Source organism: Trichoderma camerunense (assembly GCF_050948025.1).
Source record: "Trichoderma camerunense strain CBS 138272 chromosome Unknown V8C40scaffold_1, whole genome shotgun sequence".
Lineage (NCBI taxonomy): Eukaryota > Fungi > Ascomycota > Sordariomycetes > Hypocreales > Hypocreaceae > Trichoderma > Trichoderma camerunense.
Window position 1 is genome coordinate 443,111 of NW_028145369.1, and position 16,649 is coordinate 459,759.

The 16,649-nt window shown below is 50.5% G+C and overlaps 5 protein-coding genes across 5 annotated transcripts; 4 read left to right on the forward strand and 1 right to left on the reverse strand.

Annotated features, from left to right (window-relative positions):
* The first annotated feature begins 835 nt into the window (after nt 1–835).
* Nucleotides 836–2,758, forward strand: V8C40DRAFT_3286 (triose-phosphate transporter family-domain-containing protein). The gene is made up of 2 exons (XM_083222841.1): nt 836–1,224; nt 1,306–2,758. The coding sequence occupies exons 1-2, from the start codon at nt 1,012–1,014 to the stop codon at nt 2,224–2,226; spliced, it is 1,134 nt and encodes a 377-aa protein (XP_083078711.1). The 5' UTR covers nt 836–1,011; the 3' UTR covers nt 2,227–2,758.
* Nucleotide 2,759: 1 nt separating this feature from the next.
* Nucleotides 2,760–3,397, forward strand: V8C40DRAFT_3276 (uncharacterized protein). The gene has a single exon (XM_083222839.1). The coding sequence runs from the start codon at nt 2,897–2,899 to the stop codon at nt 3,215–3,217; it is 321 nt and encodes a 106-aa protein (XP_083078712.1). The 5' UTR covers nt 2,760–2,896; the 3' UTR covers nt 3,218–3,397.
* V8C40DRAFT_3280 (RMD1 family protein) lies at nt 3,397–5,774 on the reverse strand. The gene is made up of 3 exons (XM_083222840.1): nt 5,647–5,774; nt 4,194–5,568; nt 3,397–4,127 (listed from the first exon to the last, which is right to left on the reverse strand). Exons 1-3 carry the CDS (start codon nt 5,677–5,679, stop codon nt 3,577–3,579), a joined length of 1,959 nt encoding a protein of 652 aa, XP_083078713.1. The 5' UTR covers nt 5,680–5,774; the 3' UTR covers nt 3,397–3,576.
* Nucleotides 5,775–6,866: 1,092 nt separating this feature from the next.
* Nucleotides 6,867–12,811, forward strand: V8C40DRAFT_229035 (uncharacterized protein). Its single transcript, XM_083212398.1, has 2 exons — nt 6,867–11,849; nt 11,918–12,811. Exons 1-2 carry the CDS (start codon nt 7,246–7,248, stop codon nt 12,306–12,308), a joined length of 4,995 nt encoding a protein of 1,664 aa, XP_083078714.1. The 5' UTR covers nt 6,867–7,245; the 3' UTR covers nt 12,309–12,811.
* Nucleotides 12,812–14,294: 1,483 nt separating this feature from the next.
* On the forward strand, nt 14,295–16,605 carry V8C40DRAFT_229038 (alkaline-phosphatase-like protein). Its single transcript, XM_083212399.1, has one exon. The coding sequence runs from the start codon at nt 14,647–14,649 to the stop codon at nt 16,192–16,194; it is 1,548 nt and encodes a 515-aa protein (XP_083078715.1). The 5' UTR covers nt 14,295–14,646; the 3' UTR covers nt 16,195–16,605.
* Nucleotides 16,606–16,649: the final 44 nt, after the last annotated feature.

Below are 16,649 nucleotides of genomic sequence, written 5' to 3' on the forward strand. Positions count from 1 at the left end.
CGCGGCTCGCCATTCGCTGCTGTCCACTGTATGGCGACAGTCCCGAAATCAATCATCTGCCAAGCTACCAGTGATTGGCTGAAAATCCCCATCCTCGCCAATCAACGCCGCCAAGGTGCCCCCCTGATTAAGTCCTTCGAATGCCCGGCTCCTCCAACATCCCCGTTGCCCTGCAATTGACGGATTCTGCGATGGATGAGTGGTGGAATCAAGCTGTACTGTGCAGTTTACGGAGCACCAAGTCTCACTTTTCCCGCTGCAGAGGACATTAAAGTTTCAATTCTGCAATTTCACCACATGTGGGCTCAAGCATCGCACAGTGCGTCTTGTCCTCGCCGCACGCACAGACGCAAGCAGCCACAGCGCCCCCAGCTGCTCCGTCCAGGCGTCTCTAGCGCTCCGCAAACCCGCTAGCGAGCCCCAGCCGACCCAGTGCTAACTGCTCGCTCCTATTTTCCCAGGCTTTCCGCGCAGCGACTAGTGCACGCAATGCCTCCAACCTGAACCTTCAATCTCACAGTCCACGCCACTTTTCCTCCTCCGTACGCAAGCCGTCCTGCTCCTCCCCTCCTCCACCTCCCATCTACTTCTCAGGAGAGACAGCAAAAGAAAAAGCACCCGTCGAGGAGCTTTGTTTACTCTGTCTTTTGCGTCTCTAGGTTGTCGCTCGCTCTTCTACCCCGCCTACGCTTTTTTTGTCCTGTCTTGGAGGTTTCCAGGCGTCGTCTGTCTACCAGCCGGCTCGCCTCGCTTTCTTGCTCTCTTACAACCTTCTGCCCTACGAATTGGACCGTATACGAGCACTCCTCACGCGACTCCTTCGTATTCCTCTCTTGCTCTCCCGGTCCGTCAGCCATCCCAGATCCGGCCGGCAATCCACTACCGAGTTCTCCCCCGTTTCAGCTTGTCCGAATTATGCTGGCAGGGCTACTTTAAGCCGCTTGAGCGCAATACGTAATCTCCAAACCTCAACCTCGCACACCCAGTTGCAACGACAACAACTCGCCCATCATGTCTAGGCGCTCCCAAGACGTCGCTCTCCTGTCTCCCGACGAGCAGGATCTTAAGCACGATCTTGAGTCCGGAAAGATCCAAAGTGAATCCAAGGACCAGAACATTGACCATGAATACTCAATACCAAGCGCTGTCAAGTTCACCTGGCTTGGAACCTACTTTTTATTCTCTCTCATCCTGACGCTCTACAACAAACTTGTTCTCGGCGTGGTATGTCCATGGCTCTCGCCTAGATCATCTCGGTCTACATTTGCTCTCTGTTGGGTACTAATACTGATTTCGCAAATGTAGTTTCACTTCCCATGGCTGTTGACCTTCCTCCACACCTTGTTCGCTAGTCTCGGAACATATGCCATGCTGCAGATGGGCTACTTCAAGCTATCACGTCTCGGTCGTCGCGAGAACCTTGCCCTCGTCGCATTCAGCGCCCTATTTACCGCCAACATTGCCGTCTCGAACCTTTCCCTCGCCATGGTTTCCGTTCCTTTCTACCAGACGATGCGCATGCTTTGCCCAATCTTCACCATCATCATCTTCCGCGTGTGGTACGGCCGAACATATAGCACAATGACATACATGTCTCTCATTCCTTTAATCATTGGTGCCGCTATGACTACCGCCGGTGAAATGAGCTTCTCGGATGCCGGCTTCATCCTAACCATTTTGGGTGTCGTCCTCGCCGCTCTCAAGGTACGTTTTGAACATGTCTCAAGTTTCACCGGAATGATTAAGGCTAACCACGTGTACCAGACGGTCGTCACCAACCGATTCATGACCGGTTCACTGGCCCTCCCGCCCGTCGAGTTCCTTATGCGCATGTCTCCCCTTGCTGCGCTCCAGGCTCTGGCCTGCGCCACCGCTACTGGCGAAGTCGCTGGCTTCCGCGAGCTTATCAGGACCGGCGATATTTCTATTGTCCCTGCAACTGCTTCTCTAGCCGGTAACGGTTTCCTGGCACTTCTTCTCAACATCTCGTCCTTCAACACCAACAAATTGGCCGGTGCTCTTACCATGACTGTCTGCGGTAACCTCAAGCAGTGTTTGACTGTCATGATCGGCATTTTCCTGTTCAACGTCTCTGTCGACTTCCTCAATGGATCGGGTATGGCCGTCACAATGGTGGGCGCCGCCATCTACAGCAAGGCCGAGTTGGACAACAAAAACCGAAAGAAGCAGCAGGAGGCAGCCTTCAAGCCCACCGAGCAGAGGTAGCGACCATTTGGCTACTGAACCCTTTTAAAATTTTGGCATATCCTTTTTCTTTTTTTAATTGATGACATACTACGAAGATGGATATTTGAGAAACGCGCTTCAAGTAATCGGTGGGGTCAAGAGACCAGCCCCCGCTCATCACCTTGCTGCGAGACGGAGATGCTTCTGACGCCTGAACGGGCGCCATGTTTTAATATACACATTTGTCTATTCGCTGTCGATCGTCGGCAGCTACAGGAAGATATATTAGTGGGTTGCGAGAGTTGTCACCATCAGACGGGACATGGCGTTAGGGAGATGTGAAACTGGCAACGCAACAAAAGAAACTTGTGTATCAGCGGGTGTTGTGCGACAAGAAAAAACTGTCTTTAGGATAGCTTGGGGCATGATTCTTTTTTTTTTCCGCGTTTAATATTGGTTATTTTTTCTCACCCTTTTTTCTATTTTCTTATAACAGCACCATTATGCGGTTCTACGCGATACATATATGAAATAGATGAGAAACTCGAAAGAATTAGAGAATACCGACGCTTGCATCTTAATGGACGTGATAATCTCAGCCGGGAATCGGCAGATGGGAAAACGCCACAATTACCAAAATGCAATTTGCACCTGCATGAGCGTGACGAGCTATTGAACGGGTTTCAAAACTAGCGTAAGGGCTCCAAAAATGGCCCCTCTCCTTTTTGGGGGGTTTTGTTTTTTGTTGTTGGACGCGCCGGGAGGGAAGTTTTTCTTCATGGAGCCGGAAAAATTGGGAATTTGGGGAGGGGCTTGCGTAATTGGTGCCGATAAGGGGTCGGAGGGACGGGGATTGTTTGGTGCGATGGGGGTGTACTGTAGAATTTTCTGGTATTTGTTAGCGGGTGTTTTTGGTTTGTTGGTTCGTAGGGCTGATGATGGTGATGCTGTGTTACATACCTACTGTAGACTGTACGAAGTATGTTGCAAGTGTATATTCACAAGGTATGGTTTGGTAGATGCGGTGTAGCTGGATATGCGGTTTAGATGATGTATATATGCGTCTTGCAATGTGCTCCGTACGCCCATGACTTATCAATATTGCATTAGTGTTATAACGGTCTGTACATGTATTAAGTAAAAGCTATCAAACGCTGAAGAGACCTCCAACCCAACTCCCTGAAATTCATCCATCGCTACCATATGTCTAGGCTGCATGTCACAGACAGCTTAAGAGAATAAATAATGTACCTATAGAATTCTGCAAATTAGTAGGCAAGTAAATGCAACGCCAGAAGAAGGTACGGAGAACTGCAAAGCCCGGGAGCCCGAAAAACCCGCAGGCAAAATCAATCTTTTTTCATCAAAAATCCGCACAAGCAAATCAAATCAATCCACGTCTTCCATCTGACCGTCATACCGCGATCCCGAGCCGCTGCCTTGTCTAAGATGCCAGATGCCGCGCCTAACATCCTCAAACGTAGCCTGATCCTCTAAGCCTAGAGCACGAGCTAACACCTCAAGATCGCTCGAGGCCAGGGCCGCATGTTTTGTCCCGTCAACCGGCATCGACAGCATGGCAGGGTTGCCATTGGTGCTCCACGTCACGTCAGATCCAGAGCATTTAGTGCCGTTGTTCCCGCCGTCTTCATCATTGCGTTTGCTCTTCTCGAGCATGGCAAAGCGAAGGCCCACTTCAGTGACAGTGACGAGGATACTCAGGACGATGAGAGCTATGATGATCCATGTGATGTAGCTCATCTTGGCATCGGCATCTGAGTCGGAGAGAATCTCTGCGAGATCCAGGAACACACGGCAACGCTCGTTGAGGACTTTGATACGAAGGTCAATCTCCAGGTACTCGCGGATAGCTTCGTACAATGGATGCAGAGTAGGTTCAGAATCCCAAAAGAAGTTAGGCACGTCGAGGATATTTGATGCTGTTAGGCATGTTAGCTGAAATTCCTTACCAAAGGCAGATGGATAACAAGAGAGAATGCACATACAGAGATTAATGTCCACGCGGCTCTTGAACAGCCGGCCCATGATCTTGACGATTTCAGTCCTGGTCATACCCAACTCTCCTGTCAAAGCCAATGTCTTGGGGACGTGCTGTGCATCAAGCATCGTCTCGCTCATCCTCTCCTCGAAAAAGCACAGCTTGGTACTCTGCGCAATTGCGTGGCTAATGGTCAGCTTGATCATATGATCCGATCGAGGCAGCAACGTAATCATGTCGTTAAAGATTCGCGGCCGCTGCACATCGGGACTATATTCGAAATGGAATTCTTCCGTCTCATAATCGCCCTGGTCCAAGGGTCGTGTAAGCAGGTTAACGCCGTCTTCAGCATCGGCAAAGGTGAGATCCGCGAGAATGTCCTTTTCTTGGTGCTCCGTAAAGTTCCAAAACACAACCACTCCGTACGAGAAGACGAACATCTCTGCAAAGTTCTTTGCATCAGGCGCGAGGCGACTCATATGGGAGGCAATGCCGTCGTCGATGGGAGGATATGAGCCTTGTGGTGACAAAAGGCTATCGTCGGGCGGCGAAGAAGGGTCGGCAAACGCAGAAGGCTGTCTCTGGCCATTGCTAGAGTCTTCAGTAGCAGAAGTATAGGCGTCGTGGTCGAAATAACCCTCATGGTGATCGCGCTGTTCGCTACGCTCAATTTCCAAGTCCAGCACCGTTTTTCCTGTCCCGGGCGTCTTCAGTATTGGTCGACTGCGTACTCTATAGCCCTCAATCCCGTTCATCAGCGGAAGGGCATATATGGCGTAAAGACAATCATCGTAGAGCTTGGTCTTGGCCTCGTGTTTCTTCCTCAAAAATTCTGCCGTCTCTTTCGTCTTGAACGCTTGCGCAGTACAGTATGCCGTCAGTCGACTGACTTTGTCCGTCCTCTGCATTTTGGGTAGCCGTTCTGCATAACTCTTGCCACGGATGCCGCCCCTTTTCCGAAGCACATCCAGCTCCTCATCTCTCAACGGCCGGTGTGCCTCATCCTGTAAACTCAAGTTGATCGCTGCCTCTCCCTCAAATTCCTCGTCTTCTTCGTCCCGTTCATCGGTGACGGGCAGCAGGACGAGCTTTTCGCTGATTTTGGTCGTTCGTGAGGGGATCGGCTTGCCTGTACGAGATGGGATGTTTGGCAGGCCGCCGGTCGTGATCCGCCGATTGACCGAAGGAATTCCACCAGAGGTATGTGGCCTCTGTGTTGGCATCGGCGGCCCTCGAGGCTGGCCGGAAGGAATCTGGGAGTCGTGCTGGAGAATGTTGTCAACCGTCATGAATCGCATCGGCGTCCGCCCAGGGGCACCAGACGATGTGCCCGGGCGCCGTGGCGACCGTCGCTGGTCTGCCCTCTCTCTTGCATCCGTGACCTAGTTCGATGATAGTCAGTTAATAACAATTCGTGGCATCAATTGAGCGCTTCCGAGCTCGATGGTTATTTGACGTACCAGTACGGAAGGTCTCTGTTGCTTTGCCGACATGATGGGCAGCGACGTGGCTATGGCGGATACAAAGACGATCTCCTACCTACTCTATGCAATGAAACGATGCGAGCAGCCGATTCCGTGAGATGCGAAAGACGCGGAGCTGTCAATTCGATTGCTATGCAAAGTCAAGTTGAGCCGCGTCTGAAAGTTTGACGAGAGGTCGCCAGCTTTGCTGCTAGCGGCGATGGTGACCTCATACTTTGGTGCATACCCCAATTTTTACATGCACGTTTATGCTCTACCATTAGCCAGAGCTACCCTGGAGCTGAGGAAAATTTACATGTTTACTGCTTTCTAACTCTCAGCAAGCAGATTTTACTGAGATGAGAGATGATAGCTTATACTAGACAACTCTTTATTCGAGCTGAAGGGTAAAATCTCTTCTTACTAATGAATATTTCCTGTCTTTGTCTATAGAAGCGGTTTATGCATATGGGTCCCGGGGCGTACCTGGGAAAAGTGGCACCAGCTGTGAGTGGATTGAGATTCTTTAGGAATCTTCGAGCTACACCTTGTCAGTGTCATGTTAGCAAATAGCACATGAAACACACCGTAAGTTTGGTGAGATCATATGCCGCTAGTTTTGGAGTTGAAGGCGTCTCGATTGGCTGCCTAAGATTTGCCGTTATGCTTGTATATAAGGTCGGGTACATGCATTGAATACCTTTGCGATGCTTCTAGATTTGAACTTGTCCAGCAAACTCTTATCCCTTTCTGCAGGACATCCTGATGTACATATTCAACAGGTATTTGAGCAGTTTCGCGTGTGTAAAGGCACCTAGTCGTAGTTCTCCAACCCTGTCCGGAACTCAGGAGCATCAACCGAGAAAATCATCTTCCCCACCCCTATTCCAGAATCACGCCGGAAAGCTTGGACTCTGTCATTAAAATCGTCATATCGGATCCCTACTCCATCGTTTTAGATAGATTTGCCTCGTGATTTACCCGCAGAAGCATGTACATAATGCAAGCAAGCAAAGCAAGCATGGCTTACAGCGGTCTTGAGGGCGCCGCGCTGAAAAAGACTGGAGACATCGGGCCATCTCAGCCAATGACACGGCTCCAAAGGCAGCGTTGCTAGGCGGTTGTCCCGGCTGTTTGTTTACATTCGCTGCCCAACGGCAATGCAGCTTTAATGCAACACAGACCCCGCGCTGTGGTTATCCCCTGCTCTGCCGGCGCTTCCAGGCACTGTAGCTGCTAGCACAGGTAAATATTATTGCTGTTCGGGAAAATCAAGAATCGAAACCAAACATTCAGCTGTGACGGCATCCGCATTGCTGGAGCGGCATCTGGGCTCAAACTCGGACTCGCACACACACCAGCGGCTCCTTTTGTTGACACGGGACCCTCCCCACGCGCATGTCTTAAAAGTCTATCTGTCTTGCCTCGCGCCGGTTGCTCGCATTCCTTTCATCTTGAACCTCCAGCCGTCGCAGGAAGGATGTCTTGATAGCGCTACACAGAGTTTTCTAATTACCCCCAGCACAACACAAGATAGACGCGATATAGGTGCTTACTCTAACCTCAGCCCTACTGGGCGAGACAGCATCTGCCAACATGTCGTCGTATCGAAATAGTCCCCGACGAGACTCCCACTCCATCGATCTGTCTGCCGCCAACTCCAACATTAATCGCAACAACTCAACAACGTCATCGGCATCCTCCGGCTACTCCTACACCTCTGACCACAGCGTCCATAGTCAGTCCACGTCCGCAAGTAGCATTTACGGATCAGTTGGCCACAAGCGCGGCCAGAGCGATGTCATATCCAGAGCACGACTTTTCGAGACCGGCGACTCGAGCAGCGCCGGTTCTGGTAGAGGCCAGGATAACATATATGGCTCAGTCCGGCAATCGCTTCGCCCGCTGCCGCGGACCCCAACGGCCTCTTCCATCGAAGCCCCGGCGACACCAGCTCACGGTTCCAAGCAGCCGCGCGAGAGAGGCCAGAGCATAGACATTGGCCGGTTGTCACTGTCCCAAAACGATGGCGTCGCCTCGCCCACAGTGCCTTCGCGACCTCTGCCAGCACGGCCAAACTCCATGTACATGTCTCGAGGCGAGCCTGCGATTCCGGAAGATGCAGTCATGGCGCCGACGCATCATGGCCATTCTCACTCCCACAGCGCTCATATAGCCCGCCCTGATCTTGAGCGGCTGGGTCGATCTTCCACAAGCCAACTCAGGACGCTCTCACAGCTTGCAAAATCCGAGGACGCGGAGGATTTCAAAATCAACTCGCCTGCACAGGAAGTAGCTGGACTTCGAGGCAGGCGTAGGCTGCAGCGCACCGACAAGACAGCTGGCCGCGCCAAGACAAACTATGGATGGGAAGGGCGCAATTGGATGGACAAGCAGCGTAGGTTCCTTGCGGCATACGAATACCTTTGTCACATTGGTGAAGCCAAGGAGTGGATCGAAGATGTCATCCAACAGACTCTCCCACCCATTGTTGAGCTGGAGGAGGCATTGCGAGATGGCGTCACGCTGGCAGAAGTGGTGGAAACTCTTAACCCCGAGAGACGGTTTCGGATATTCAGAAACCCAAAGCTGCAGTTCCGACACTCTGACAATATCGCCATTTTCTTTCGATACCTGGATGAAGTAGAGCTACCTGACCTCTTCCGTTTTGAGCTTATAGATCTCTACGAGAAAAAGAATATCCCCAAAGTCATCTACTGCATTCACGCTCTGAGTTGGCTTCTCTTTCGCAAAGGGATTGTTGACTTCCGCATCGGCAACCTCATCGGTCAGCTGGAATTCGAGCACCATGAACTGGAGGCAATGCAAAAGGGATTGGATATGCTTGGAGTTAACATGCCTAGCTTCGGCAACATGGGGGCTGATTTTGGAGTTCCTGAGCCAGAACCAGAGCCGGAGCCTGAAGAAACTGAAGAAGAGAGGATCGAACGCGAATTAGCAGAGAACGAAGATATCATCATCGACTTCCAGGCACAGCTTCGTGGCGCATTGCTCCGACTGAAGCTTGGAGAGATGATGCAAGGATTCTGGGATGAGGAGCAATGGCTGATTGACCTGCAATCAAGAATACGAGGCAACTTTACTCGCGAGGTTATGAACTATCGAATGCAGATGAGACAATCCGCCATTCTCGTCCAGAGCCTTGTCCGCGGATTCCTTGTCCGGAGGGGGCTCAAGAAGAGCGACCAAGCCAGGAAAGCTGCAGAGCCTGCTATTTTGGCCTTCCAGAGCATGCTTCGAGCACAAAAGGCACGTAACGAGATGCAAGGCCTCAAGTCTACGCTGTCTCGTTGCGATGCCCCGATTAGGGCAATTCAAGCCATGTCCAAGGGCTTTCTACTCCGCAAATCTCAAAATGTGCAGCAGCAGGAGACGAAGAAGGCCGCCAAAGAAGTCCAAAATCTTCAGGCGCTTGCCAGGGGAATGCTGACGCGGTACAAAATCAGCAAAGACCTACGCCAACTCGAGGAGCACACCCCAATGGTTGCCAGTCTTCAGGCCGCCGTCAGGGCTACATTGGTCCGGGCAAGAATCGAACAGCAACAACAAGATCTTCACTCCTTCACAGATGTATTCACTTCCTTACAAAGTGCGATCCGCGGCCGCGCCGCCCGAGATGAACAAGAGGTTCTCAAGGCCGAGCTGGCCAATCATGTACCCGCGATTGGACAACTTCAGGCTGCAATGCGAGCTGCCGCCGTAAGGAGAGAAATCACAACTCGTCTTGATGACTTGAAAGAAAACGAGCCGGAGATTATTGAACTTCAAGCACATATTAGGGCCATGTTTGAGAGGCGCAAGGTGTTGGCAATTCAGGACCAACTTGATGCTGAAGAGCCTGCAATCATCGACCTGCAAAGCCACATCCGAGGTTTCCTATGCCGTCAGTATCACTATGCCTTGCTGGATGAGCTGTCATCCCATGATGCAGAGACCGCCGAGTTCCAAGCCATCCTCAAGGCCATGATGGAGCGTGCAAGAATTGACGACCTACTCACGGAGCTCCTCGAGGAAGAAGATTCCATTGTCATTTTCCAAGCAGCTGCCAAGGCTTTCCTCATTCGACTTCGGTTCGAGGAGAAGAAACGATTTTACGAGGAGAATATGAAAAAGGTCATCAAGATTCAGAGTTTTGTACGTGCCAAGGTGCAAGGCGAGGCGTACAAGAGCCTTACTACGGGCAAAAACCCGCCCGTCAGCGCTGTCAAGAACTTTGTGCACCTGCTCAACGACAGCGACTTTGACTTCAATGAAGAAGTCGAGTTTGAGCGGATGCGGAAGACGGTGGTCCAGCACGTGCGCCAGAATGAGATGTTGGAGCAATACATCGATCAGCTAGATATCAAGATTGCTCTCCTGGTCAAAAATAAGATTACTCTCGATGAAGTCGTGAGACATCAACATACTTTTGGCGGAACCTCGATGGGTCTTCTGGCTAATTCTACGATCGCGTCGACCAACCAGTTTGATCTCAAAGCGCTCAACAAAAGCTCCCGAAAGAAGCTAGAGTCTTACCAGCAGCTGTTTTTCAGTCTCCAGACGCAGCCCCATTATCTCGCCCGCCTGTTCAAACACATCCGCGTGCAGGTGACGGCTGAAAAGGATAGCAGGCGCATTGAGCTTCTTATGATGAGCCTCTTTGGTTATGCCCAGAAGCGACGAGAGGAGTACTACCTTTTGAAGCTGATTGCCCGATCAATACGAGAGGAGGTTGAAAGCACAGCAAACGCGCTGGAGTACTCCCGAGGCCATTACTTTTGGACCAAGCTGCTTGCTAACTACACGCGGTCCCCGCGGGATCGCAAGTATCTCCGGTCCCTCTTGGGTCCCTTGATTCGCGACAACATCATTGAAGACCCGGCACTCGATCTGGAGAGTGACCCTATGCAAATCTACCGATCTGCCATCAACAATGAGGAGCTGCGGACAGGAAGGCCCGACCACCGGCCTCTGGACGTCCCCCGCGAAGTTGCCATCCGCGATCCTGAGACCCGACGCCTCTTCATCGACCATTTGCGAGACTTGCGAGAGATTTGCGACCAGCTGTTCTCGTCTTTGGAAGAGCAAGTGCATAAAATGCCCTATGGTCTCCGGTTCGTCTGCAGCGAAATGTTCCAGGCCCTGCGCCAGCATTTCACGCGTGAGCCGCCAGAAAACTTGCTGCAAATGGTGTCCCATTGGCTGTGGAAGTTTTATCTCCAACCAGCCGTCACCATGCCCGAAAACGTGGGCGTCATTGATAAGTCGCTCAGCCCCCTTCAAAAGAGGAACTTGGGCGAAGTCGCCAAAGTGGTTGGACAAATCGCGCTGGGCCGGCCATTTGGCGGCGAGAACATCTATCTTCAGCCCCTGAATGCTTTCATCGGCGAATCCATCGAGCGCCTGCAGCAGATCACCAATGACCTCATCAATGTGCCCGACGCTGAGAGAACGTTTGACATTGACGAGTTCAACGATCTTTATGCGAAAAACAAACCCACCTTGTACGTCAAGATGTCGGATGTCTTTGCCATTCACAATCTGGTGGCGCAAGAGCTTATGGTCATGGCTCCAACCCGGGATGACGTCCTGCGCGAAATCATGCAAGATCTGGGTAGCGCCAAGAGCAACGAGAGTGAGATGAGTGCGGCAGGATCAGCAGATATTCAGATGTTCCTGACCCCCCGACTCCACGACCTTGAGGATCCCGAGGCAGATATCAAGGCTTTGTTTATGGAAACAAAGCGGTGCGTTTTGTACATTATCCGAGTGCAAACCGGAGCCAATCTGTTGGAAATTTTGGTGAAGCAGATTACAGTTGAAGATGAGGAAAAATGGGAATCACTTCTGCGAGAGGATTTTGCGGACACCAACTCACGAGGGGCGTATTCAGATACTAAGATGGCTGACATCACCTCCATGTCCTACTACGATCTCAAGCGAACGGCTCTGGAAAACATTATGCAACTGGAGCAGATGGGAAGGATTTCAAAACAGAATCAGTACCAAGACGTGCTCAACGCCATTGCCAGCGATATCCGGACCCAGAGCCGCAGACGTGTTCAGAGACAGCGAGAATTGGACGGCGTGCGCCTGACGCTTGCCAACTTGACTGAAAAGGCCAAATACCTGGAACAGCAGCGTAAAAGCTACGACGATTACATTGAGCAGTCAATGAAGACACTTCAAAACAAAAAGGGGTAAGTACATCCTGTTTACGGTATATGTTGTTATGGCAATTGGAAGCTGACGGTGAGATGTAAAATAGACGAAAGAGGTTCCTTATGCCCTTCACTAAGCAGTACAACCATCAGCGAGAGCTTGAACGCAGTGGCCGGGTGCCAAAGTTTGGAAGCTACAAGTATAGCGCGCGAGCACTGTCAGAAAAGGGCGTCTTGGTGTCATGGAGCGGAACGGCCGACCGCGAATGGGACAAGATTGACATAACAATCTCGTGCGACCAGGTCGGTGTGTTTGCCATTGAGGGAACTCGAAGCCATATTCAGATACCCGGAGCAACAGCTCAAGTACCGATCGAGGACATGCTCCAGGCACAGTTTGAAGCGCACCAGTTCATGACGCTGTTTGAGGGCACCCTCAAGCTCAACGTGAACCTGTTACTGCATCTTATTTACAGGAAGTTTTACCGTACGCAGTGATAAAACAACAACACCTGGTGGATGGGATTGGGCAGGGCGGACAGGAGCCGCTGATGGTGTGGTTATCATTCAAGGAACGTTGGAGCGAGGCGAAATTGAATATGCACGGTGTTTGACGGAGTTGGGATTATGCATTTTTTGAAAGACTGGCTGGGCGGGATTTAATATATCCAGGGAAACTACTACCTAACTATACATGACTGAATATGCGCATGCAGCTTATGGACATGGGAAATGATGAGGAGGGAGGAAGAAGAGGGAGCCAGAGCGTAGAGGTGGAAAATGGCGGGCAGGCTGACAAGGGTGAGGGTATGATAATCGTCATCATCATTGTCATCGGTTACATATAGTAGATTCTCTGCTGTAGGATACTTTTTTCTTCTTCTTGTATTTGCTTTGCTCTGATGGCGATGAGTCTTTGGATGGGGAGAGGGGAGTGACTCTTTGGGTTTAATATAAGGAGTGATGAGTAATTCTACGCACTTAATCGATTATATGTGTGTGTATCGGTGTATAAGCGATGTTAAGTGAAATCAATGGCGTGTAAGTTGATTGTTGAAAACATATATCGGATCGTGATCATCTGGTATAAGTTCAAAGTAATATCGTGAGCTGACAGAGTAAATGTTGTGGTAGCTAAGCCTTTAAATATTGGATAGACTCATAAGTTTGTATTATATCGAGTAAAATAGAACCGAGACTCCTGATAATCGTGTAGATCTTCATCCCGACCATGCCGCACTAGAGTCAGAGTTGGCGGTGAGTTTTCAGAGTTTTGACCGAAACAGCTGACTTTGACGCTCATCTCTTATTCTTTGAGTCTGAGAGGCGGTCAAACAAAGAGTCTTTTAAAAGTCATGAGGTCGTCGTCAGCGCATGAAACGCCTCTCAGCCGGTCATTGTGATCGACAGAGAGTTGGATCACTATACATATTACATAGTTGATTGGACACACAACCCAGCCAATGCGGACTTTCAGGGTCTTTTTTTGCTTCTAAGAGAATACGGGGTATGAAAAGTGTGTTTTGTCAGCTTCCCATCGCCACAAGCTAGTCATTGGCAGTGGTAGTTGTTTTCCCCCACATGCAGCAAAGCAATTAGCTTATACAGTCCTCGGGCGACCAAGATTATACGGTGCTTGTGTATTGGTAACGCAGCAGCAGCACGCGTTCGCACGCCTACAGAGGTCTAGATCACGCAATCGGTGGGAATTTTGGTGAAATTACGATGGCAAGTGGGAACGAAAAAAAAAGAGGGAACAATTCTTGGAGACGTGGGGAAGAAAGCATTGACCAACCAGAGGATGGGCGATGCCGAATTGAGCAGTTTTCCAAGGGTCCTGAGGGGGGGAAATAAATAATAAGGAAAATAAAAAGTAAGTGCGTATCAAGTACGCTGGAGGCTGGAGAGAATGGGATTATCTGGCGCTTGCGCAGGGGAGATTGGGCTTGAATGCTGGCGTCCATGTGACCCGAAAATGGGCTCGGCAATAGGAACAGCGAGCGATAAGCGTTTGTTGTTGGGGCCGGAAGTTGTTGGACTATCGGCTCGTCGCTTATTGCATTGAGGCTACACAAAAACAAGACCGGAGGGAAAATGAGAACGAAGGGGAACTGACGATGACAGGGTTGCAACCCACGATAATGCTCTGCCACATTATTTTTGGCCTTGTGAGAGTCAGTCAGCCTCCCACCACATCGGAGCAGCTGGAATGGAACACGGCCACAAAGTCTGTTTGCCTGCTTAGCCGCTACTTTCGAGGTGCTGGAGGTGCTGCAACACAAACAGAGTCTGACGGATCTAATTTTATGCACCAAGGTGAGGTGAGGATGCATACAGTGTCGAGAGAGCTACAAACTAGAACTAGTAGCTTCCATCTCCGTATGCAGTCTCTTGCGTGCTCGCGTGATGATGCCATTCAACGCCGGAAGTCGGGGCTCTTTGTCTTCTCCACATAGGCTAGCAATATTCATATAAGGATGGGCTGGATGCGAGACGCACGCACCAGGCTTGGTTTGTGAACAGATTTCTTTTTTTCTTATCTGCCTTCCTCCACGAAGAGAAGTGCATCGTGTGCCTGGTTTATTAAATCTTTTATATAATACTGGTGGTTTTTAAGTGAACAATCTGATATCACGTCTCACCTCTTACTTACTCTCCCGTCTTGGTGCCACTTTCATCCCGTGTCTCAGACCTTTGGAAATACTGGCACGATAAGACTCAGACAAAAGACTTATTATTGTCTTTTTACTTCTTTTCATCCTGACGGCATATCTTTATTTTAAAATACAGTGAAAAAAAAGATATTCTATTTGGTGCCGTCAAAACCACAACCGCAATGGCTCCCGATCTCAACACGCTGCCGCGCTCCGAGGCGCCTCAGCCCACCGCCCACCCAGAGCAGAAGCCAAATATTCTCTACATCATGGCCGACCAACTGGCAGCTCCTCAACTCAAAATGTACAATCCCAATTCTCAGATCAAGACACCAAACCTGGACCGTCTGGCGGCTTCATCCGTCCAGTTCGACTCTGCCTACTGCCCTTCACCGCTCTGTGCGCCCTCAAGGATGAGCATGATCTCCGGCCTCTTGCCCATGAAGATTGGCTCTTACGACAATGCCTCTCAGATCAACTCCGAGGTCCCCACGTATGCGCATTACTTGCGCTCAAAGGGCTACCACACCGCTCTGGCGGGCAAAATGCACTTTGTGGGCGATCAGTTGCACGGTTATGAGCATCGTCTCACGAGTGACATTTATCCCGGTGATTTTGGCTGGGTTGTAAACTGGGATGAACCGGATACTCGTCTCGAGTGGTATCACAACGCCAGCTCGATTCTTCAGGCCGGGCCTTGTGGACGGAGCAACCAGTTGGATTACGATGAGGAGGTCATGTATCGCAGCACTCAGTATCTCTGGGACCACGTCCGTGAGGGTCCTGACAAGCGCCCTTTTGCTTTGACGGTTTCTCTTACTCACCCTCATGACCCTTATACCATCACGAAAAAGTACTGGAACCTGTACGAGGATGTGAATATCGAACTGCCCAAGGTTCGCATCGCCAAGGAGAAGCAGGACACTCACAGCAAGCGTCTTCTGAAGGTCTGTGACCTGTGGGATTTGGAATTTTCAGACGAGCAGATCAAGAGGGCCAAGAGAGCGTACTATGGCTCTGTGAGCTATGTCGACGACTGCATCGGCAAGCTGCTTGAGACGCTCGAAGACGCCGGCTTGATGGATAACACTATTGTCATCTTCAGTGGCGACCACGGCGATATGCTGGGCGAGCGCAACCTTTGGTACAAGATGAGCTATTTTGAGTCGTCTGTGCGAGTCCCCATGCTGGTTCACTATCCCAAGTGGTTCACCCCTCGCCGCGTGACGCAAAACGTCTCGACGCTAGATCTGCTGCCCACGATTTGCGACATCATCGGCACCAAGCCAGCGTCCTTTTTGCCCATGGACGGCGTAAGCATGATGCCTCACCTGCTGGGCAAGGAGGGAGGCGGTGATACGGTCTTTGCCGAGTACACGGGCGAGGGAACTGTCCGCCCCATGATGATGATTCGACGAGGAGATTGGAAGTACATTACTTGCCCGGCTGATGAGCCGCAGCTGTTCAACCTCAAGACGGATCCCCTCGAGCTGGACAACTTGGCGCGCTTCGCTACTGGCAAGATTGAGCCGCAGACGGAGGCTGAGAAGGAGGCCAAGGCGGTGTTTGAGAATTTCGAGGCCGAGGCAAAGGCCAAGTGGGACTTTGATGCCATTACAGAAAAGGTGCTGCAGTCTCAGCGAAGCAGACGCTTGGTGTGGGATGCGTTGAGCAAGGGGGCGTTTACAAGCTGGGACCACGACCCGGTGGACGATGGCAGACAAAAGTGAGTACCTTGATCTGTATTTATTATACTTCGATGTGCTAGATTGTTAACCATTGTCTTTCTTTATAGGTACATCCGATCAAACATCCCGCTGGACGACTTGGAGAGGCGTGCGAGATATCCGTTTGTGGACTCGCAGGGATACGAGATTTCAAAGACGGTCAATTCGACTCGAAACTAAGAAGGAGGCTTTATTTCTTTCTCAATCTTTCTTTCTTCTTCTTTTACAGCATGCTACTTGCCATTATGAGCATCAGATTGACTCTTACTTGACTTTACATTGGCGGGAGCATACATAGCGAAGGGACTCTTGTTGGCTTGACGGACATGATTTGGAGTAGCATTTTTGGAGTACCAGTTGTAGTTGGAACTTATTCAAATATATCATAAGAAAAATAAACTAAAACTTTTAAAATATTGTATCTATACTTTATAGGAATGTTGTTCATTAATACTCAA

Coding starts and splice junctions, on each gene's coding strand:
- V8C40DRAFT_229038 (XM_083212399.1), top strand. CDS start 14,647: ATGGCTCCCGATCTCAACACGCTGCCGCGCTCCGAGGCGCCTCAGCCC.
- V8C40DRAFT_3280 (XM_083222840.1), bottom strand. CDS start 5,679: ATGTCGGCAAAGCAACAGAGACCTTCCGTACTG. Junction 5,569..5,646: donor AACAGAGACCTTCCGTACTG/GTACGTCAAATA, acceptor TCATCGAACTAG/GTCACGGATGCAAGAGAGAG. Junction 4,128..4,193: donor CCGCGTGGACATTAATCTCT/GTATGTGCATTC, acceptor CATGCCTAACAG/CATCAAATATCCTCGACGTG.
- V8C40DRAFT_229035 (XM_083212398.1), top strand. CDS start 7,246: ATGTCGTCGTATCGAAATAGTCCCCGACGAGACTCCCACTCCATCGAT. Junction 11,850..11,917: donor ACACTTCAAAACAAAAAGGG/GTAAGTACATCC, acceptor GATGTAAAATAG/ACGAAAGAGGTTCCTTATGC.
- V8C40DRAFT_3276 (XM_083222839.1), top strand. CDS start 2,897: ATGGCCCCTCTCCTTTTTGGGGGGTTTTGTTTTTTGTTGTTGGACGCG.
- V8C40DRAFT_3286 (XM_083222841.1), top strand. CDS start 1,012: ATGTCTAGGCGCTCCCAAGACGTCGCTCTCCTGTCTCCCGACGAGCAG. Junction 1,225..1,305: donor ACAAACTTGTTCTCGGCGTG/GTATGTCCATGG, acceptor TCGCAAATGTAG/TTTCACTTCCCATGGCTGTT.